The sequence below is a fragment of the Danio rerio genome, chromosome 11 (assembly GCF_052040795.2).
Source record: "Danio rerio strain M-AB ecotype USA chromosome 11, GRCz13ab, whole genome shotgun sequence".
In the NCBI taxonomy this organism is placed as follows: Eukaryota; Metazoa; Chordata; class Actinopteri; order Cypriniformes; family Danionidae; genus Danio; species Danio rerio.
Window position 1 is genome coordinate 48,252,501 of NC_141031.1, and position 25,000 is coordinate 48,277,500.

A 25,000-nucleotide genomic window follows, 5' to 3' on the forward strand; every position below is an offset into this window, starting at 1 on the left:
CACTTTACTGTTACCACACCACCGTCGCACCATCACTAAACCATCACTTCACTGTCACCACACCATTGTCGCGCCATACCATCACCACACCAGTGTTGCACCATCACTTCACTATCACCACACCAGTGTCGCGCCATACCATCACCACACCAGTGTCGCACCATCACTTCACTATTACCACACCAGTGTCGCACCATCACTTCACTATCACCACACCAGTGTCGCACCATCACTTCACCATCACCACACCAGTGTCGCACCATCACTTCACCATCACCACACCAGTGTCGCACCATCACTTCACCATCACCACACCAGGGTCGCACCATCACTTCACTATCACCACACCAGTGTCGCGCCATCACTTCACCATCACCACACCAGTGTCGCACCATCACTTCACTATAACCACACCAGTGTCGCGCCATACCATCACCACACCAGTGTCGCACCATCACTTCACTATAACCACACCAGTGTCGCGCCATACCATCACCACACCAGTGTCGCACCATCACTTCACTATAACCACACCAGTGTCGCGCCATACCATCACCACACCAGTGTCGCACCATCACTTCACTATCACCACACCAGTGTCGCGCCATACCATCACCACACCAGTGTCGCACCATCACTTCACTATCACCACACCAGTGTCGCGCCATACCATCACCACACCAGTGTCGCACCATCACTTCACTATCACCACACCAGTGTCGCGCCATACCATCACCACACCAGTGTCGCACCATCACTTCACTATCACCACACCAGTGTCGCACCATCACTTCACTATCACCACACCAGTGTCACACCATCACTTCACTATCACCACACCAGCGTCGCACCATCACTTCACTATCACCACACCAGTGTCGCGCCATACCATCACCACACCAGTGTCACACCATCACTTCACTATCACCACACCAGTGTCACACCATCACTTCACTATCACCACACCAGTGTCACACCATCACTTCACTATCACCACACCAGCGTCGCACCATCACTTCACTATCACCACACCAGCGTCGCACCATCACTTCACTATCACCACACCAGTGTCGCGCCATACCATCACCACACCAGTGTCACACCATCACTTCACTATCACCACACCAGTGTCACACCATCACTTCACTATCACCACACCAGTGTCACAACATCACTTCACTATCACCACACCAGTGTCACACCATCACTTCATTATCACCACACCAGTGTCGCACCATCACTTCACTATCACCACACCAGTGTCGCACCATCACTTCATTATCACCACACCAGTGTAACACCATCACTTCATTATCACCACACCAGTGTCGCACCATCACTTCACTATCACCACACCAGTGTCACACCATCACTTCATTATCACCACACCAGTGTCGCACCATCACTTCACTATCACCACACCAGTGTCGCACCATCACTTCACTATCACCACACCAGTGTCACACCATCACTTCACTATCACCACACCAGTGTCGCACCATCACTTCACTATCACCACACCAGTGTCACAACATCACTTCACTATCACCACACCAGTGTCGCACCATACCATCACCACACCAGTGTCACAACATCACTTCACTATCACCACACCAGTGTCGCACCATACCATCACCACACCAGTGTCACAACATCACTTCACTATCACCACACCAGTGTCGCACCATACCATCATCACACCAGTGTCGCACCATCACTTCACTATCACCACACCAGTGTCGCACCATCACTTCACTATCACCACACCAGTGTCACACCATCACTTCACTATCACCACACCAGTGTCGCGCCATACCATCACCACACCAGTGTCACAACATCACTTCACTATCACCACACCAGTGTCGCACCATCACTTCACTATCACCACACCAGTGTCACACCATCACTTCACTATCACCACACCAGTGTCGCGCCATACCATCACCACACCAGTGTCACAACATCACTTCACTATCACCACACCAGTGTCGCGCCATACCATCACCACACCAGTGTCACAACATCACTTCACTATCACCACACCAGTGTCACACCATCACTTCACTATCACCACACCAGTGTCACAACATCACTTCACTATCACCACACCAGTGTCACACCATCACTTCACTATCACCACACCAGTCTCGCACCATCACTTCACTATCACCACACCAGTGTCGCACCATACCATCACCACACCAGCGTCACACCATCACTTCACTATCACCACACCAGTTTCGCACCACAACTTCACTACACCAGCATCACACCGCACCATTACTAAACAAGTGGCACACCAGCATCAAATCATGATCACTCCACCAACATTGTAACCACAACACACCATCACAGCACCATTACCACAACATCATCATCACACCACATCATCACCACATTGCCACCACACCAGACCAGTGGCACACCAGTGCTGTACCACACCAACAACACAACAGCACCATTAACACACCATCAACACATCATTAAAGCAGCACTTCACTTTCTGTTTGAATATAGGCTGGTTTCACAGCTCTCCTAGTGTCAGACTGTAGATTTCTACCACTTTTGAATCCATTCAGTCCGTCTCCAGCTCTGGCGGGAGCACTTTTCACTTAATAAATCTGATTAGACCATCAGCATCTGCTCAAAAATGCTTGACAATTCTGTAATCACATCATGTATTAAGACTAACATCCAATGAAAAGTTCCTACAGTCTCATCCTGACGTGATAATCAAGGAGCTGCCCTGCCATGACTGCAGCCAGAGCATTAATATTACACAGCGCTGTTAGCTAGGGACTATTTTGATGGGCAGCATAATATCACTACGCTGCTGCAGTCAGGGCAGAGCAGTGGACAGAGTCATCTGAAGAGTCTGACGAACCACACAATCTGAAAAAACTTTGTCATGTGAAGTCGTGATGCAAGAGAGACGTGTTGCTTCACACCGCTGAGCATCATGGGATTTCTGCATTGTGTAACGGCTCTGATCTTCTTCACTAACTGCTGTTCACCTGCTGTTTTTGTGTCTGCTTGTTGCTCACAGACGAGACGCTCAGGTGCTTTAGTTTGTGCTTTATAGTCGAGCTCATGCTAAACGCTCTGCTGTTTATCATGCTCGGCTCCCTCTGCTTTCCTCTGCTCCTTCATCATCTCGGTGTGATTGTGCTGTGAACACACTCAGGGTTCCCACTGCTCCTGGGCTTTCTGGAATAATCATGTCATTTTAAAGTGTCATGAAGCATACTAATATCTAATATCTACTAATAGAAAGTATACTTGTTATATATTATATTTAATATATATATATATTTAAATTTTCCCCGTTTTCTGTTTAGTGGAGAGCAGATTTCTCCAGCACATGTCTAATCATAACAGTGTTAATAACTCATCTCTAATAACTGATTTATTTCCTCTTTGTCATGATGACAGTAAATAATATTAGACTAGATATTCTTCAAGACACTTCTATACAGCTTAAAGTGACATGTAAAGGCTTCACTAGGGTAATTAGGGTAACTAGGCAGGTTAGGGGAATTAGGCAAGTTATTGTATATCAGTGATTTGTTCTGTAGAAAATCAAGAAAAATATATAGCTTAAAGGGGTGAATAATATTGACCTTAAAATGGTGTTTAAAAATTAAAAACTGCTTTTATTCTAGCCGAAATAAAACAAATCAGACTTTCTCCAGAAGAACAAATATTATAAGACACACTGTGAACATTTCCTCAATCTGTTCCGGCTAATTCACCACACCAGTGTGAGTTTGTTCGTTATACTTATTCTTATATTAATACATTTGGAGTGTTATTAAATTAGCATGATGGTAAGTGCATTCTTATTTGTTTACAGTGGGAACCCTGCACACTCATCTGCTCACCTCTTAGTGCTGATCCCGTGTGGCCCCTCAGATGTGTGTGTGTGTATGTGTGTGTGTTTGACGTGTGTGTTTGTGTTGCTCAGGAGCGTGTGCAGAGGAGTTTTCCACACCCGATAGAGAAATGGGCGATCGCAGATGCTCAGGCCGCCATCGAGAAGAGGAAGAGGAGGAACCCGCTGGCGCTGCCCGTGGACAAGATACATCCACTGCTCAAGGTCAGCCTAAAATTCTCACTTCTGATTGGTCAGTCGTGACATTCCATGCTATATTATTCCCAGATAAAAACTGCTGAGTTCAGTTTTTGTCTGTTTGGCGCCATCTAGTGTCTGAATAATGTGCAGGTTAGTGTATACTCCATCAGCTGTTTCTGACTGTCTCCATCTAGTGTCTGAATAATGTGCAGGTTAGTGTATACTCCATCAGCTGTTTCTGACTGTCTCCATCTAGTGTCTGAATAATGTGCAGGTTAGTGTATACTCCATCAGCTGTTTCTGACTGTCTCCATCTAGTGTCTGAATAATGTGCAGGTTAGTGTATACTCCATCAGTTGTTTCTGACTGTCTCCATCTAGTGTCTGAATAATGTGCAGGTTAGTGTATACTCCATCAGCTGTTTCTGACTGTCTCCATCTAGTGTCTGAATAATACGCAGGTTAGTGTATACTCCATCAGCTGTTTCTGTCTGTCTCCATCTAGTGTCTGAATAATGTGCAGGTTAGTGTATACTCCATCAGCTGTTTCTGACTGTCTCCATCTAGTGTCTGAATAATGTGCAGGTTAGTGTATACTCCATCAGTTGTTTCTGACTGTCTCCATCTAGTGTCTGAATAATGTGCAGGTTAGTGTATACTCCATCAGCTGTTTCTGACTGTCTCCATCTAGTGTCTGAATAATACGCAGGTTAGTGTATACTCCATCAGCTGTTTCTGTCTGTCTCCATCTAGTGTCTGAATAATGTGCAGGTTAGTGTATACTCCATCAGCTGTTTCTGTCTCCATCTAGTGTCTGAATAATGTGCAGGTTAGTGTATACTCCATCAGCTGTTTCTGACTGTCTCCATCTAGTGTCTGAATAATGCGCAGGTTAGTGTATACTCCATCAGCTGTTTCTGACTGTCTCCATCTAGTGTCTGAATAATGCGCAGGTTAGTGTATACTCCATCAGCTGTTTCTGTCTGTCTCCATCTAGTGTCTGAATAATGTGCAGGTTAGTGTATACTCCATCAGCTGTTTCTGACTGTCTCCATCTAGTGTCTGAATAATGCGCAGGTTAGTGTATACTCCATCAGCTGTTTCTGACTGTCTCCATCTAGTGTCTGAATAATGTGCAGGTTAGTGTATACTCCATCAGCTGTTTCTGACTGTTTGTCTCCATCTAGTGTCTGAATAATGTGCAGGTTAGTGTATACTCCATCAGCTGTTTCTGACTGTCTCCATCTAGTGTCTGAATAATGCGCAGGTTAGTGTAGAGCTGCAGTGTAGGCGCGGGACGCTGGAGAACGCTGGATGTCCTTCGTGGAGAAGCTGCAGGTGTGAGTAGGGCACAGGCTGGTGTTCAGGCTAGCCCACAGGATTAATGTGGAGACTCTTCTGTCACTGGGGTCTTTCAGGAATCAGTCTCATGTTCTCCACTCCTCCATGACCACTACAGCATCAGCTCAGGATACGGCCTGGTCCAGGATTATGGAGACCTCTAGAAATGCTCTGTGATTGACATCATCTCTTCACAGGTCTCATTAATGGCGCTGCACAATCTCTAGAGGCCTCGAGACGAGGATCCCCAGGTGGAAATAGTGAAGAAGGAAAATAATTAGTGTCTTTATTCTGAGATAACAACCTGCTGGATCTTCTTTATCCTTAACTTTAAAGTTCTTGCTGTGATTAATTACTGAAGCTTTTATATGTGGTATCATGATATTGATCATAATATTAGCCCACTTAAGAAATGATTACTGTTTTGGATTGTCTCCAGAATAAACCACTGTTATACAATGACTTGCCTAATTACCCTAACTTTACCCTAATTACCCTAGTGAAGCCTTTACATGTCACTGTAAGCTGAACACTAGTGTCTTGAAGAATATCTAGTCTAATATTATTTACTGTCATCATGGAGAAGAGGAAACACATCAGTTATTAGAGATGAGTTATTAACACTATCATGATTAAACATCCTTATATAGGCTTAAACATGTTCTGACTTTTCTTAAATTGCCAAAAATGTAAATCCGGCATGTTTTACTACATTTACAGCATGATTGTTAATATGACGATGGATTTTTATTGTGATGTAACTTTAATTTGTTGTATTTGTATGGTTTTGAAATCAGTGTTTGTTCAAAATATCATGTTATTTTTATAGTTAAAGTTAAAACTGAATTTGAAGCAAATTAAAAATAGTATTGAAATAAAAACAAACATAATTGCTGCTGCATAATGTGTATGGTCCGTCAGTTCAGCTGGTGTCCAGATGATGGCGCCACCGCTGCATCTGTCTGTTTAAAGGGTCAGTTCACCCAAAAATGAACAGTTGCTCACTATTTACACTTCCTCAAGTGTTTCTAAACCCTGATGAATTTCTTTCTTCTGTTGAACACTATAAATGATATTTTGAAGAATGTTGGAAACCGGTAACCATTTACTTCCATAGCAGAAAAAACTAATACTGTGTAAATGAATGGTTACAGGTTTCCATCAAAACATCTTTTTATTGTTCAACAGAAGAAAGAAACTCATGCAGGTTTATAACAGCTTGAAGGAGACTAAATAGGGCTGGAGATTAAGAGAAAATGCCTCATTGTAGTTTAGATGTTGTAAGATGTTGTGTTTTCTCTGGTCCTGCAGGAGGTTCTGGGCTATAAGATCGACCACCAGGTGTCGGTGTACATCGTGGCGGTGCTGGAGTACATCTCTGCAGACATACTGAAGCTGGCTGGAAACTACGTCAGAAACATCCGGCACTATGAGATCTCACAGCAGGACATCACTGTGGCCATGTGTGCTGATAAGGTAAAACACACACACACACACACACACACTGAACGCACACACACTGTAATCAGAGTGAGCTGTTTTCAACAAGTGTGCTCAAACACACAAGAATATTGTGTTTTTTTCAGGAGCTCGGGACACACAGTACACACACACACACACACACATCATCATCATCACAAAACACAGAAGGACATTTGAATAAGTGGAAAATACATTAAACAATACAAATTCTAAAGTTATACACACTCACCGGCCACTTTATTAGGTACACCAGTCTAACTGCTGGATAACACTAATGTCTACTAGGCCAATCACAGGACAGCAGCTCACATATTATTTCAGAAACTGCTGATCTACTGGGATTTTCACGCACAACCATCTCTAGGCTTTACAGAGAATGCTCCGACACAGAGGAAATATCCAGTGATTGGCAGTTCTGTTGGTCAGAGGTCAGAGGAGAATGGCCAGACTGGCTCCAGCTGATAGAAAGGCAACAGTAACTCAAATAAGCACTCGTTACAACCGAGCTCTGCAGAAGAGCATCTCTGAACACACAACACGTCCAACCTTGAGGCGGATGGGCTACAGCAGCAGAAGAGCACACCGGGTGCCGCTCCTGTCAGCTAAGAACAGGAAACTGAGGCTACAATTCACACAGACTCACCAAAACTGGACAATAGAAGATTGGAGAAACGTTGCTGCTCTGATGAGTCTCCATTTCTGCTGACACATTCGGATGCTCGGCTCAGACAACATGAAAGCATGGATCATCCTGCCTTGTATCAGCGGTTCAGGCTGGTGGTGGTGGTGTAATGGTGTGGGGGAGATCTTCTTTGGGTCCATTAGTACCAATTGAGCATCAACGCCACAGCCTACCTGAGTATTGCTGCTGACCATGTCCATCCCTTTATGAGCACAGTGTCTCCATCTTCTGATGGCTACTTCCAGCAGGATAACGCAGCATGTCATAAAGCTCAATCATCTCAGACTGGTTTCTTGAACATGACGATGAGTTCACTGTACTCAAATGGCCTCCGCGGTCACCAGAGCTCAATCCAATAGAGCAGCTTTGGGATGTGGTGGAACGGGAGATTGGCATCATGGATGTGCAGCCGACAAATCTGCAGCAACTGTGTGATGCTATCATGACAATATGGAGCAAAATCTCTGAGGAATATTTCCAGCAGCTTGCTGAATCTCTGACATGAAGGATTAAAGCGGTTCTGAAGGCAAAACGAGGAACAACCCAGTACTAGTGAGGTGTACCTAATAAACTGGCCGGTGAGTGTATATAAATCTAGATGGTTTATGTTCAATGTGTGCATTATTGATGTTTTTTATGTACAATTAAGAAATAAAATATTAATATGAATATAAGATATGGTCACAGGTGCAGGTGATGATGTGGATCAGTGACTGAATGGAGACACTGAAAACAGCAGCAGATCCTGAGAGAATAAACACACATGCTCCTCATGTTCACTGATTATTGTGTGTGTGTGTGTGTGTGTGTGTGTGTGTGTGTGTGTGTGTGTGTGTGTGTGTGTGTGTGTGTGTGTGTGTGTGCAGGTGCTGATGGACATGTTCCACCAGGTGGAGGAGGACATCAGTGTGTTCCCTCTGCTGGACGAGGAGCCGTCGGCCACAGAGGAGCAGAGCTACTATGAGCTGGTGAAGACCTTCATGGCGGAGCTGCGGCAGTACCTGCGGGACCTCAACCTCATCATCAGGGTCTTCAGAGAGCCCTTCAACACACACACACTGCTGTTCTCAGCACACGTCAGTATACACACACACTCACAGCAGTACATACATGCACACTGCTGTTACCTACACACGGCAGTTCATTCTCATCCTCCTAATGTTATTGTGTGTGTGTGTGTGTGTGTGTGTGTGTGTGTGTGTGTGTGTGTGTGTGTGTGTGTGTGTGTGTGTGTGCAGGATGTGGAGAGCATCTTCAGTCGTATAGTGGATGTACATGAGGTGACGGTGAAGCTGCTGGGCCTCATCGAGGACACGGTGGAGATGACGGACGAGAGCAGCCCGCACCCGCTCGTGGGCTACTGCTTTGAGGACCTCGCTGAGGTGTAAACACACACACACACACACACACATACACACACACACACACACACACTATGCACACATATGTTTGCATAGTCATACACAGTCACACACACATGCACGCACGCGCATACACTGACATACACATAGTCCTACGTGCACACACAATACACATACCGAGATACATACACACACACTTTAAACAAACTACACACACATCATAGTCACACACGCGTACACAAACATTAAGTGTATTTAATGACGTCATTTTAAAGTCAGTCACTGTAAGAGTAGGAACTTACATCATCAGTGTATTCCAGCATCTGTGTGTGTGTGTGTGTGTGTGTGTGTGTATTGGGTGGCAGTGTTTGTGAGTGAGCTGCTGGTATTTCAGCTGTGTGTGTGTGTGTGTGTGTGAGCCGTGTGTGTTCTGGGTGGCGGTGTAACAATAGAGGTCAGTGTCATTGATTAACGGTGGGTGTGGGCCATTTTCAGGAGCTGGCCTTTGACCCCTACGAGACGTACGCACAGGATATCCTGCGCAGCGGCTTCCATGAGCACTTCCTGAGTCAGCTGTACAAACCTGGAGCCGCCATATACCTGCAGGTCAGAGCTGTGTGTGTGTGTGTGTGTGTGTAATATAGAGTTTGTCTGTTTGTTTATTTGTTTGTGTCTAAGAGAGAGTGTGTGTTGAATTAGACTCATCTCTGTGTGTGTGTGTGTGTGTGTTTCAGTCGATCTGCGAGGGCTTTAAGGAGGCTGTTCAGTATGTTCTGCCACGGCTGCTGCTCACTCCAGTCTATCACTGTCTGCACTACTTTGAGATCCTCAAGGTGAGAAACACACACACACACACACACACACACACACACACACACACACACACACACACACACATTCAGAAAGATGCTGCTGCTGCCAGTGTGTATGGAGCTCAGGTCTGCTGCAGTGACATTATGAGAACACACACACACACACACACACACACACACACACACACACACACACACAGACAGATTCAGGAAGATGCTGCTGGTGTGGTTAAGTGTGTTTGGGTGTGTGTGTGTTAGGTTTTTTTTGGGTGTGTATGGTCCTGCTGGAGCTCAGGTCTGCTGCAGTCACAGGGTGAGAACACACACACACACACACACACACACACACAGAACATGTGCTGTGGAGCTCCAGTGGCTGTAAGCTGCTTTGCTGGATTCCTGCTGAGGGATTTACAGAGCAGAAAGCAGCAAATCTCAGCTGAAACACACACACACACACACACACGCACGCATACACAAACCTCTCTTTCATACTGCAGCAGCGCCTCAGGTGTGTGTGTGTGTGTTTGAGAGTGTCCGAGTGAGTGGGTCTGTGTGAGTTTGTGTGCACAAGTGTGAGTGTGTGTGCAAATGTGTGTGTGAGAGTGTACAAGTGTGAGCATACGAGTGTGTGTGTGTGTGTGTGTGTGTGAGCATACGAGTGTGAGCGTACTAGTGTGTGTGTGAGTGTGAGCGTATGAGTGTGTCTGTGTGAGTGTGTGTGTGAATGTGTGTGTGAGAGTGTACAAGTGTAAGCGTAGGAGTGTGAGTGTGCTAGTGTAAGAGTGCGAGCGTGTGAGTCTGCAAGTGGACAAATGGACGTGTGCAAGCCTACAAGTGTGAGTGTGCGAGTGTAAAAGTGTGAGTGTGTGAGCCTAAAAGTGTGAGTGTGTGAGCGTACGAGTGTGAGCGTACGAGTGTGAGCGCGCTAGTATAGGAGTGTGTGTGAGCCTACAAGTGTGAGTGTGCAAGTGTACAAGTGTGAGTGTGCGAGTGTACAAGTGCGAGCATATGAGTGCGAGCATGCTAGTGTAAGAGTGTGAGTACGCGAGTGGACGTGTGCGAGCGTACGAGTGTGAGCGTGCTAGTGAAAGAGTGCAAGTGGACATGTGCGAGTGTAAGAGTGTGAGTGTACGTGTGTGAGTGTGCGAGTGTGAAAGTATGAGTGAGTGTGTGATTGAGAGTGAGTCTGAGAGAGAGTGTGTGTGTGTGTGTGTTTATGTCAGAAAAGTGTAACTGAACAGACTCAGCAGAGGATCTTCAGAAGACCCACACACACACACACACACACACACACACACACACACACACACACACACAGTAATTCAACAACACATTATCATCATGAGAATTGCTTTATTCTGCTGATGATAGTAATGCTAATGCTATATGTAATCAAATTCAGGCAATTCTAATGCTCCTAACTGCATGATGATGAATAAGTGTGTGTGTGTGTGTGTGTGTGTGTGTGTGTGTGTGTGTGTGTGTGTGCGCTTCTGTTCAGCAACTGGAGGAGAAGAGTGAGGATGAGGAGGATAAAGAGTGTGTGAAGCAGGCCATCACAGCACTACTGAACCTGCAGAGCAGCATGGAGCGCATCTGTTCCAAGAGCCTCGCCAAGAGACGCCTCAGGTACACACACACACACACACACACACACACACACACATATATACACACACACCCTCACACATGGAAGTATACAGATATACAGTGAGGGGTGAACATTACAGACTCCTCCTGGTAGAGTTCAGTGTTGGCTCAGGGGTTCAGTGTGTGATGTGTTCAGTATAAAGCAGCATCCAATAAACACAACATGAGAAACATCTGTACACACACACACACACACACACACACACACACATGCTCACATATACACACTCACACACATCTGCCCGCCCTCAGAGTTTCCCTGTGACCCTGCTGTGGCAGTGGGCGGCGTGTGTGTGTGTGTGTGTGTGTGTGTGTGTGTGTGTGTTGCGTCAGGCCCATTGTTCTCAGAGAGAGAGAGAGAGATGTAGATGTTTGTGCGGGTCTGCTGCTGCTCCAGTGCTGTTTCTGCTCTCTCTCTCTGTGTGTGTGTGTGTGTGTGAGAGTGTGTTTCTCCACCGCCGCTCTGCTGGTTTATGCACTGGTGTATGTGGAAGGGATGGCTGATCTTACGGTACGTCTGTGTGTGTGTGTGTGTGTGTGTGTGTGTTTCGATCTGTTTTTGACTGTGTGTGTGTGTGTGTTTCTGGAAATGTTACACTCTGAAGAATGCTAGGTTGTCGTAACCCAACATTGGGTCAAATATAGACGAACCCAAGCGGTGGGTTAAACAGTGTCATTTAAACATGTGATTGTAAAATGAAGCCGGTGTTGTGTTTGGGCCAGCATTGTTCAGAGTGTGCCGTTTGCCGTTGTTGTCTGATGGTTCGTGTGTCTGTAGGCTAGTGTTCACACGTCTGCTCTGAGTAACACAGCAGTGAATGAAGACGAGCTCCACAAGTGTTGTCGATCAGCGCTTCATCTTCACTGATGCTCTCAAACGTGCACTTACAGCGATGAGTCGACATTTGAAGATGATTCAGTTGATTCAGTTCAGTCAGATGATTTGACTCTTGAGTCATTTTTTCTTGATTTTCACTGTATTTAGTGTGTGTGTGTGTGTGTGTGATGCCAGTAAATGAGTTTAAAGATGTAAACGCTTGATTTGATGATCATTGTCGTCTGTAGATCTTCAGATCAGGGGTGTGTGATATTAACACTATCATAGCTTGACGTTTCTGGTGTTGTTTTTCTGCTTACAGTAATGAAGTGCTGTTTAGCTGAGTGTGTGTGTGTGTGTGTGTGTGTGTGTGAGTGTGTGTGTGTGTGTGTAGTGTGTAGTGTGTAGTGTGCGCTGGTCTCAGCTGGTTCAGTCCTGTTGTAAATAAATACTCAAACTGTGCCAGTCTTAATTAATGGGTGATTCACTGAATCATTTCCTCAAATGACTCATTAAATGGCTGATTCCTTTAGAAACAAAGCAGTGGCTGCACAGATATGATCAACAATCATTCAAACGTCTTTAATAAAGCCTTTCCACTTCATCATAATTCTCCTGCATCCGCCATGTTTGTAGTTTGTTTACATTATTTTGGTGTTTGTAGTTCTATTCAGATTCCTGTCCGACACGCAATGTATTCTGAGCAATATTAGCCGTTAGTGTCAGCATGAATTTGCACTTTATAATTTTACCAGAAACAGCAGACCATCCGGATATCTTTGGACTGCTCATGTCAACACTAATTCTGTTTTTGAATGCTGTTTAGGATGAATCAGCACACAGGTAGTGAGTGTTTGAATCATTTCCTGAATCACTGACTCAAATGATTCGTTCACTCAGGATCACTCAGGAAGGAAACAGAGGCACACATGTTCAGCTCTGCTTTAGTAGAAGAGTTTTCATTGTTGAAACAGAAAAGAACAGACTGTGTGTGTGTGTGTGTGTGTGTGTGTGTGTGTGTGTGTGTGTGTGTGTGTGTGTGTGTGTGTGTGTGTGTGTGTGTGTAGCAGTGCAGCACCGTTTGTCTCCAGTGTGTGTCGCTCTACATGCAGCCGCTGAGGAGAGCTTGTGTCGTGTGAACGCTCCACACACACACACACACACACACACAGTAGCGTTTAGAAGCGTTGATTTACTTGATGCAGGTTTCATATAAAGTGTTTAATGACAGGAATATTCTTCATAAATCTGGATCATGAATGCAGTTATTGAGCAGTCATGAGCTCTGAACATCTATAACAAGACTTTAGTTCATTTCCCAGTGATTCCAGCAGGGCTCCGGCTGCTCATCCTCAGAGTGCATGTGCTAGTGGATTTCATACACCGATATACACTAGAAAAACAACTATACACACTACAGACATGATATACTCACACTTATACACTCTACACACAAATAGACACTTCACACAGATTCTACGCACACTTAACACACAGTATTGATGTGGTTTAGATCAGTGTTTAATTGGTTTGATTTAGAGTTGATTTACTTGAGTTGATTTGATTCAGTGTTGATTCAGGTTCGTTCAGTGTTGATTCAGTTTAATGTTCATTTGATTCAGTGTTGATTCAGTTTAGTTGAATGTTAATTTGGTTCAATGTTCATTTGATTCACTGTTGATTCAGATTAGTTCAGTGTTTATTTGGTTCAATGTTCATTTGATTCAGTGTTGATTCAGTTTAGTTGAGTGCTGATTTGGTTCAAATCAATGTTCATTTGATTCAGTGTTGATTCAGTTTAGTTGAGTGTTGATTTGTATTAATGTTCGTTTTATTCAGTGTTGATTTGGTTTGTTGTTTATTTGATTTAGTGCTGATTTTCGATTAAAATAGATTTTTGTGTGTGTGTGTGTGTGTGTGTGTGTGTGTGAGCAGCGAGTCTGCGTGCCGCTTCTACAGTCAGCAGATGAAGGGCAAACATCTGGCCATCAAGAAGATGAATGAGATCCAGAGGAACATCGACGGCTGGGAGGGCAAAGACATCGGGCAGTGCTGCAACGAGTTCATCATGGAGGGAACGCTGACCCGCGTCGGCGCCAAACACGAGCGCCACATCTTCCTGTTTGACGGCCTCATGATCTGCTGCAAGTCCAACCACGGCCAGCCCCGCTTGCCTGGAGCCAGCGCTGCAGAGTACCGGCTCAAAGAGAAGTTCTTCATGAGGAAGGTCAGCACACACACACACACACACACACACACACACACACACTCACACACACACACACACATATATTGGTTTTCGAGCACAGTAGTGGATCAGTCTGTTGTAGCTCCTCCTCCTCAGTGTTGTAGCTCCTCCTCCTCAGTGTTGTAGCTCCTCCTCCTCAGTGTTGTAGCTCCTCCTCCTCAGTGCTGTAGCTCCTCCTCCTCCTCAGTGTTGTAGCTCCTCCTCCTCAGTGTTGTAGCTCCTCCTCCTCCTCAGTGTTGTAGCTCCTCCTCCTCAGTGCTGTAGCTCCTCCTCCTCAGTGCTGTAGCTCCTCCTCCTCAGTGTAGTGATTGACAGACAGGAGTCCTGCACAGTGGTCAGAGGGGTTGTGAGCGGTTCTTCTTCAGAATAGTGTTCAGGTCACTACTGATGCTGCTGGAGGAAACCCTTCCCTCACTCACTCCTCCAAAACAGCCCAAAGTGCTCAATAATGTTTAATCTGGGTACTGTGCAGCCCATGGGAGATGTTCAACTTCACTGTCATGTTCATCAGACCGCTCTGTCTCCAGTCCTGCTGTGTGTGTTGCTGCATCATCATCCTGATACCCCCCCCCCCCCCCCTTCAGTATACAGTGGACCTTCAGAATGTTGGGTAGTTCTTGGTAGTGACTCAGCGTCCATCTAGCACCAGTATTGGGTCTAGGGAATGCCTGATATTGAGCACACACCATCACTGGTCCCCCCATGCTTCACTTTGGGCATCAGCAGTCTGGGTGGGCCGCTTCTTTAGGGCGTCATCAGAGAACATCACATGCTCCAGATCATCCACGTCTCCAGATCTCCACTGCTGCACCACTGAACCAGGCATTTAGCACTGGCAGGAGTGAGCAGAGGTTTGGGTCATGTATATTGACCCTGTGGAGCTCCAGAGCAATAGCAGGAGGAGGCATGCAGACAGAGCACCTACAACACTACACTGGCCAGAGCTTCACTCTCCAACCCCTCTGTGTGTGTGTGTGTGTGTGTGTGTGTGTGTGTGTGTTGTTCTTCATCTCCTGCAGGTCCAGATCAATGATAAGGACGATAAGGAGGGCGAGTACCGGCATGCGTTCGAGATCATCCTGAAGGACGGGAACAGTGTAGTGTTCTCAGCGAAGTCTGCGGAGGAGAAGAACGGCTGGATGGCGGCGCTGATCTCGCTGCAGTATCGCTCCACGCTGGAACGCATGCTGGACACCGCCATGCTGCAGGAGGAGAAGGAGGAGCAGATGCGGCTGCCCGGAGCTCAGCTGTACCGATTCGCAGAACCCGACTCTGAGGAGAACGTGGTGTTCGAGGAGAACGTGCAGTCCAAATCCGGCATCCCCATCATCAAAGCCGGAACCGTGCTGAAGCTGATCGAGAGGCTGACCTTCCACATGTACGCCGGTCAGTCAACACTCACCACTGACACTAACATCACTACTACTATTATTAACTACATTATTGATCAAATTATTAGTAGTAGCATTATTATTAGTGGTATTATTGACCCTATTTTTATTCTTACTATTGCACAAATGATCATATTATTATTATTATTATGATTACTATAATTATTATTATTATTATTACTATTTTATACTATACTATTATAGTATAATTACTATATTACTATTATATTGTTTTCCTTTTTATTACTATTATTGACAGTCTTTTTCTTCTACTTATTATTATTTTTATTATTATTATTATTAATTATTTTTATTGGCCATATGATGATGATTTTTTTTATTGGCCATATGATTATTATCATTATTATTAATTATTTTTATTGGCCATATGATTATTATCATTATTATTAATTATTTTTATTGGCCATATGATTATTATTTTTATTATTAATTATTTTTATTGGCCATAGGATTATTATTATTATTAATTATTTTTATTGGCCATATGATTATTATTTTTATTATTAATTATTTTTATTGGCCATAGGATTATTATTATTATTAATTATTTTTATTGGCCATATGATTATTATTTTTATCATTATTTTATTGACCATTCGATGATGATGATTATTTATAAATATTTTTATATTCCATATTATTATTATTATTATTATTAATATTATTATTATTATTAATTATTTTTATTGGCCATATTATAGTTATTATTATTGTTATTAAGATTTTTATTGGTCACATGATCATTATTTTTTTTATTGGCCATTTGATTATTATTATTACTATTATTATTATTATTATTATTATTAATTATTAATTATTTTTGTTAGCCATATGATTATAATTATTATTATAATTATTTTTTATTTACCATATTAATAATATAATTATTATTAATTGCTTTGATGGACCATATCATTATTAATATTTTGCTATTATTGTTGTTATTATTGTTATCATTAATATTAATTATTTTAATTGGCCATATGATAATGATGACTGTTGTTGTTATTATTATTATTTAATTTTATTGGCTGTGTTTTTATTATTATTATATTAATATTGATGGTAATATTTGGCCATATTCTTCTTATTCATCTTTTTTATTGGTCATATTATTATTATTTTTATTAATATTGGTCAAATTATTAGCTTATTATTATTATCATTATTATTATTAATTGTTATATTTAATTATTTTTATTCACCATATTATTATTATTATTTATTTATTTTTATTGGCCATTTTACTATTATTATTATTATTATTATTATTATTATTAATTGTTATAATAAATTATTTTTATAGACTGTTATTATTATTATTATTATCATTATTGGCCATATTCTTCCTATTTTCTTGTTGATGTTGTTGATGTTGTAATACTGTGGTAAAAGTGTAGTAACATTCTCAAGTCATGTCTGACTATAGATTTAAGGCTATGTAATGTGTGTTTCAGCTGTGTGTGGTTGTGTTGTTGTGTTGTGTGTCTGTGGATTTAGGGATTTTGGTTCTTTGTGGTTCTGTCTGGTTTGGTCCAGTGCTGTCAGAGATTTGCTCTTCTTTTTTCTGGCTCTTTGTGTTTGTTGTGGTTCTGCCTGGTTTGTGTGCTTTTGCGTGTGTGTGTGTGTGTGTGTGTGTGTGTGTGTGTGTGTGTGTGTGTGTGTGTGTGTGTGTGTGTGTGTGTGTGTGTGTGTGTGTGTGGTTCTTTCTGTTTGTTTGTTTTGGTCCTGTGTGATCGTTTGCTGTCTCTCTCTGGGTTGTGCTGGTCATGTGTTGTGTGATTTTTGTTGTGCTCTTTGGCATTGTGTGTGTTGTGTGTGTGTTTTTCTGGCTCTCTGAGTGTGTTTGTGTAGTTCCTCTGGAGTTGTGTGTGTTTTTGTTTGGTTATTTTGAGTTCTTTGGTTTGTTGTGTGTGTTTATAGTCCTGTGATTGTGTTCCTCTGTGTTGTTTCTGCTGTGTGTGTGTGTGTGTGTGTGTGTGTGCAGTGAGTGTTTTCTGTGCTGTACAGGCTGTTTTCAGCCTCGGCTAAAGCGCATTACTGCTCTTACTCAAGCTGGAGTGTGTGTGTGTGTGTCTGTCTGTGTGTGTGTATTTCTCAAGCTGGGATATGGGTTTTTCTCTCAATACTCTGGACTGCACTGACACACACACACACACACACACACACACACACACACACTGCTGTAAATATTTGTGCTGCTTTACGTCACTGATCTCTGTGCAGCTTTGACCTGCTTTGTTTTACTGCTGATAACACAACTAACACTGATAACACACAACACACACTCTATTCAGCAGCGTCCATCCTGTGTGTGAGTGAGTGAGTGAGTGAGTGAATGAGTGAGTGAGTGAATGTGTGTGTGTGTGTGTGTGTATGTGTGTGTGTGTGTGTGTGTGTGTGTGTGTGTGTGTGTGTGTGTGTGTGTGTGCGCGCGCGTTTGTGTGTGTGTGAGAGAGAGAGAGAGAGAAAAATGGTCTGTATGAGTGTGTATGTGAAAGTGTGTGTATGTGTGAGAGAGAGCAAGAGTGTATGTGTGTGTGTGTGTGTGTATAGAGTCTTTAAACAGCTGATCAAGTGGACCCAGATCACAGACGCTTATGAAGGTAGAACCAATGATCCCAGAACAGCTGTTAATATTAACCAGTGTATTAATAGTTCTGTGTGTGTGTGTGTGCATGAGTGTGCGTGAGTGTGCGTGTGTGTGTGTGTGTGTGTGTGTGTGTGTGTGTGTGTGTGTGTGAGTGTGTGTGTGTATGACACTGATCCACTGTCTGAATTCCTCTGCTGGGCGTTTGACTCGTAAACTTCCTGCAGAGGTAAATATAGAGACGCTTCTACTGATCCTGGAGCAGCACACACACACACACACACACACACACCGCACAGCGTAAGAGTGTGTGTGTGTATGTGTGTGATTTAGATATGTAAATATGTATTTCTGTTTGTGTGTCTGTCTCTCTGTGTGTGTGCGTGTGTGTGTGCGTGTGTGTGTGTGTGTGTGTGTGAGATTAGATGCATCTGTGTGTGAGAGAGCATGTGAGTTTGTGTATATGACTATTATGTGTGTGTGAGGGAAAGGTGTGTCTCGTGTGTGTGTGTGTGTGTGTGTGTGCGAGTGTGTGTGAGTGTGCGAGTGTGTGTGTGTGTGTGTGTGTGTGTGTGTGTGTGTGTGTGTCGCTGCTGGTTTAGGGTGTGTATGAGGGTTAATGATCACTGGTGATTGACCTGTAAAACACACACAGACTGGTGTGTGTGAGCGTCCTCTCCGTCAGACATGGTCTATTTTAAGCGCATGTGTGTGTGCTGTGCGTCAGAGGCGAGTGTGTGTGTGTGTGTGTGTGTGTGTGTGTGTGTGTGTGTGTGTGTTTCCTGCAGTGAATAACTCAGACTGATTGTTTGGACTTGTGCTGAATTTCTATTGTTTGTGCAGAGCACATCATCAGGCTGAAACACACACACACACACACACACACAGACAGACTCCTGCTTGAGACTCACACAGGTACACACAGAAATGTGTAAATAATCACTTGTTATAATGGACCAGCAGTGTGTGTGTGTGTGTGTGTGTGTGTGTGTGTGTGTGTGTGTGTGTGTGTGTCTGCAGTGGATTAAAGGTTACTGATGGACGAGCGCAGTCCTCAGGTCTTTGTCAAGCTGAGTGTTTGTGTCTGTTTCAGATCCTAATTTCGTGCGGACGTTCCTCACCACGTACCGCTCGTTCTGCAAACCTCAGGAGCTGCTGGATCTGCTCATCGAGAGGTGTGTGTGCGTGCATGTGTTTGGCCATGTGCATGTGTGTGTGCGTGTGTGCATCTGTGTGTGTGTGCATGCATGTGTTTGTGCGTGTGCATGTGTGTGTGTGCGCGTGTGTGTGTGAATGCGTTGATGCTGATGTTCCTCTGCTGTTCCAGGTTTGAGATTCCAGAACCCAAGCCCACAGAAGCGGATCAGATGGCGCTGGAGAACGGAGATCAGCCGCTGAGCGCAGAACTCAAACGCTTCCGCAAGGAGTTTGTGCAGCCTGTACAGCTCAGGTATACACACACACAAATATACACACACACAACATGCCACACACGTATATTTGCACATACACACACACACACACACACACGTATATATGCACATACACACACACACACACACACACACACACACATGTAGTATATATGCACACACACACACACACACATGTATATATGAACATACACAAACACACACACACACACACGTATATATGCACATACACAAACACACACACACACACACACGTATATATGCACACACACACACGTATATATGCACATACACACACACACACGTATATATGCACACACATCTGTACACCAGTGTACGCGTACACATACGTGTATATAGACACACAACAACATACATATTCACACACACACCACACAGACTTGAGCATAAATGCACGATGCACAAATATACACACACATTCACTCAGTCACACACCAACACACATGTACAATCACAAACACATCAACCCAAACACACACATTTAGCACGCACACACACACAAACATCCACACACACTACTGAGTGCGCTACACATGATCTCGCTGATTTCTGTGTATGCGTACATGCTGTATATACAAATGTGTGTGTGTGTGTGTGTGTGTGTGTCTCTGTGTGTGTTCAGGGTGTTGAATGTGTGTCGGCATTGGGTGGAGCATCATTTCTATGACTTCGAGAGAGACGCTCAGCTGCTGCGGAGACTGGAGGAGTTCATCGGCACTGTCAGAGGTACACACACTCCACACACACACACACACTCCACACACACACACACACACTCCACACATGCAATCTGAATTAGAACTAATGAAATCTGGAAAATAGATGTTCCCTGATTATTTTAATCATTCATTCATTCTTTATGGCTCAGTCTCTTTTTTTAATCGGGGATTGCCACAGTGGAATGAACCGCCAACTTTTCCAGCATATGTTTTACACAGCAGATGCCCTTCCAGCTGCAACCCAGTACTGGGAAACACCCATACACTCTCATTTACACACACACTCATACACTACGGTCAGTGTAGTTGATCAGTTCCCCTATAGCGCATGTGTTTGGACTGTGGGGGAAACCGGAGCACCCGGAGGAAACCCACACCAACACGTGGAGAACATGCAAACTCCACACAGAAACACCAACTGACCCAGCCGAGACTCAAACCAGAGACCTTGCTGTGAGGCGATCGTGCTGCTCACTGCATTTGAAACTTGTCTAATGAACACAGTGTGTCTGAAGGGAAACGTCATGTAAACACTGATATCATATGGAATATGGCTCGCAGCACTCATCAACAGTCTGCCGTCTTGGTGTGTGTGCAGGTAAAGCCATGAGGAAGTGGGTGGAGTCCATCACGAAGATCATCCAGAGGAAGAAGCAGGCGCAGGCCAGCGGCTCCAGCCACAACATCACCTTCGAGAGCTCTCCGCCCGCCATCGAGTGGCACCTGTGCAGAGCGGGACAGGTGGAGCAGTTCGACCTGATGACCCTCCACCCCATCGAGATCGCCCGCCAGCTCACACTGCTGGAGTCTGACTTCTACAGGTGAGACCCTGTGTGTGCGTGCGTGTGTGCGTGCGTGTGTGCGTGCGTGTGTGTGTGTGTGTGTGTGTGTGTGTGTGTGTGTGTGTGTGTGTGTGTGTGTGTGTGTGTGTGTGTGGTTAACTACTGGAGTTACACTTCTACAGGTGAGACACGGTTGCGTCCCAATTCACACACTTATACTACATCATAAAGTATGCACTATTTTCCTGAAGAAAAAGTACATAAGTGTGTAACAAAGGAGTGTGCACACTGTGGTACACACCGCTTCCTCATTAACAGACTGCTCTGCTGCATCATTATTCAGACACTAGATGGAGACAGAAACAGCTGATGGAGTATACACTAACCTGCGCATTATTCAGACACTAGATGGAGACAGAAACAGCTGATGGAGTATACACTAACCTGCACATTATTCAGACACTAGATGGAGACAGAAACAGCTGATGGAGTATACACTAACCTGCACATTATTCAGACACTAGATGGAGACAGTCAGAAACAGCTGATGGAGTATACACTAACCTGCACATTATTCAGACACTAGATGGAGACAGTCAGAAACAGCTGATGGAGTATACACTAACCTGCGCATTATTCAGACACTAGATGGAGACAGTCAGAAACAGCTGATGGAGTATACACTAACCTGCACATTATTCAGACACTAGATGGAGACAGTCAGAAACAGCTGATGGAGTATACACTAACCTGCGAATTATTCAGACACTAGATGGAGACAAACAGTCAGAAACAGCTGATGGAGTATACACTAACCTGCACATTATTCAGACACTAGATGGAGACAGTCAGAAACAGCTGATGGAGTATACACTAACCTGCACATTATTCAGACACTAGATGGAGACAGTCAGAAACAGCTGATGGAGTATACACTAACCTGCACATTATTCAGACACTAGATGGAGACAGTCAGAAACAGCTGATGGAGTATACACTAACCTGCACATTATTCAGACACTAGATGGAGACAGTCAGAAACAGCTGATGGAGTATACACTAACCTGCACATTATTCAGACACTAGATGGAGACAGTCAGAATCAGCTGATGGAGTATACACTAACCTGCGCATTATTCAGACACTAGATGGAGACAGTCAGAAACAGCTGATGGAGTATACACTAACCTGCACATTATTCAGACACTAGATGGAGACAGTCAGAAACAGCTGATGGAGTATACACTAACCTGCGAATTATTCAGACACTAGATGGAGACACACAGAAACAGCTGATGGAGTATAGACTAACCTGCGCATTATTCAGACACTAGATGGAGACAGTCAGAAACAGCTGATGGAGTATACACTAACCTGCACATTATTCAGACACTAGATGGAGACAGTCAGAAACAGCTGATGGAGTATACACTAACCTGCACATTATTCAGACACTAGATGGAGACAGTCAGAAACAGCTGATGGAGTATACACTAACCTGCGCATTATTCAGACACTAGATGGAGACAGGCAGAAACAGCTGATGGAGTATACACTAACCTGCACATTATTCAGACACTAGATGGAGACAGTCAGTCATATGTTGTTAGTGCAGATATCTGATTTGTGGATATGCATCACATTCAGTTCATTGGTTCATGTTGACAGTGTGATTCAGTTGTATTGGGTTCATTGTGTATCCGCACTCAGCAGGACGGAGCCGCTGGTTTCTCAGTCCAGTATTCGCTGCCGCTGCTTCTATTTTAATGTGGCTTTGTGTCTTTATAAGGGAAAAGGCTGGACTTCCTGTTTGTATTTTTATTTTCTGCTCCGATGGCAACTGGCTGCACAGAAAATGGGGCAGTTTAACACAATAGAGCGTCCAGCTGTGACACACACACACACACACACACACACACACACACACACACTTCCCTTCACCTCTGTGGGAACAGGCAGTAAGCGGCGTACCCAAGGTCACCAGCTCAGCTCAGTTTCCCATGAGGCCGTTCTGCGCTGTGCACCCGTCTCCCAAAACACTGAACCAATCCAAAGCGCACACACACACACACACACACATACACACACCAACAGACAGAGCCACACATACACAGACAGACACACACTCACACATCTGTATTACACACACCAAATGTATCATAACAGTGAGGTATAGTGGTAGTGTGTTTGTAGTGTGTGTGTAGTGCTGAGAGTAAGTGTGTGTGTGTGTGTGTGTGTGTTTCTCCTCAGGGCGGTGCAGCCGTCAGAGCTGGTGGGAAGCGTCTGGACTAAAGAAGATAAAGAGATCAACTCTCCAAACCTGCTGAGGATGATCAGACACACCACCAACCTCACACTCTGGCTGGAGAAGTACGACACCTGACTGTCTGTCTGTCTCTCTGTGTGTGTGTGTGTGTGTGTGTGTGTGTAACTCTCTCCCTCTCTCTCTGTGCAGGTGTATAGTGGAGACGGAGAATGTGGAGGAGCGTGTGTCCGTGGTGTCGCGTATCATTGAGATCCTGCAGGTCTTTCAGGAGCTCAACAACTTCAATGGTGTGCTGGAGGTGGTGAGCGCCATGAACTCCTCACCCGTCTACAGGCTCGACCACACCTTCGAGGTCAGTCTGTTTTACATCTGTTGCTATGCTGAAACACAGCTGCCTGTAGCTCCGCCCTCTTCTGAAATAATCACAGTCTCATTTGCATTTAAAGCAACAATCGCCAAAACGCCACAAAGAGGATCAAAGCCTGAAAGGGTCAGTTTCAGAGAGCTGGAGAACATGATCTGTGTGCTGTACTCAGCTCAAACTCACACACACACACACACACACACACATACACACACACACACACACTCTCTCTCTATACACAGCAGAGATGCATTTACAGCTTGAGTTAAGGGGCAGAATGGCTCTGCTCTGTCTGAGTGGCTCTTCATGGCCCTCTGCTGGACGAGTGTGGTTATTCCTGAAACTCTAACCACAGTTTCTTCTAACCAACAGATGCAGGATGGTGCCTGTAAACTGGCATGAATATGAATAAACAACTTAAATTGAGCCTTAAAGAGTTAATAGTTTTGATAAAAATGTAAAATATTATGCAATTTATCAGTGGAGAAATTTAGGGATAATTGGGTGAAAGCAGGCCCGTAGCCAGCCTTTATTTCTCTAAAAGTGGACCTTTATACCTCATTCAGGCTACTATTTATTTAAGAGATTTTAATGGTGCATTTTAGTGACATTTAAGCGCTATTTTAGCTGAAATAGACTGTCGGATGGTCATCATAACCCAAGAAAAGTTCATTTAAAAATTAATGGATAAAAAAATAGGCAAAATAGTCTTCAAATTAACTTTAATATCAGTCACTTTTGGTGCTTCACACCTTTTTATTGGTCATTTTTTGTTTAAAGTATAAGTTTGACGATTTATAATAAAAGTGACTTATTTTTAAACACATTTAAAACAATACAGTAGTGAAAGATGACCTCACTTATGTCAGACTGTAGGTTTTCCTGCACAGATGTTGAATAATTATGTGCACTGGCAAACACTGATTAGCTGAAGTCACACCGA

At 44.0% G+C, this 25,000-nt stretch overlaps 1 protein-coding gene across 2 annotated transcripts in view; it reads left to right on the plus strand.

Annotated features, from left to right (window-relative positions):
* The window catches only part of sos1 (son of sevenless homolog 1 (Drosophila)), a 37,809-nt gene that overhangs the window by 4,347 nt on the left and 8,462 nt on the right, over positions 1 to 25,000 (plus strand). For both annotated transcript variants that reach the window (NM_001441652.1, NM_001441651.1), the window contains 15 exon segments: positions 3,968 to 4,099; positions 6,727 to 6,891; positions 8,446 to 8,655; positions 8,818 to 8,961; positions 9,436 to 9,546; positions 9,675 to 9,773; positions 11,257 to 11,384; positions 14,158 to 14,449; positions 15,490 to 15,856; positions 19,566 to 19,647; positions 19,800 to 19,922; positions 20,549 to 20,652; positions 21,244 to 21,466; positions 23,678 to 23,797; positions 23,883 to 24,045. In NM_001441652.1, the coding sequence (NP_001428581.1) occupies positions 3,968 to 4,099; positions 6,727 to 6,891; positions 8,446 to 8,655; positions 8,818 to 8,961; positions 9,436 to 9,546; positions 9,675 to 9,773; positions 11,257 to 11,384; positions 14,158 to 14,449; positions 15,490 to 15,856; positions 19,566 to 19,647; positions 19,800 to 19,922; positions 20,549 to 20,652; positions 21,244 to 21,466; positions 23,678 to 23,797; positions 23,883 to 24,045 (2,463 nt within the window).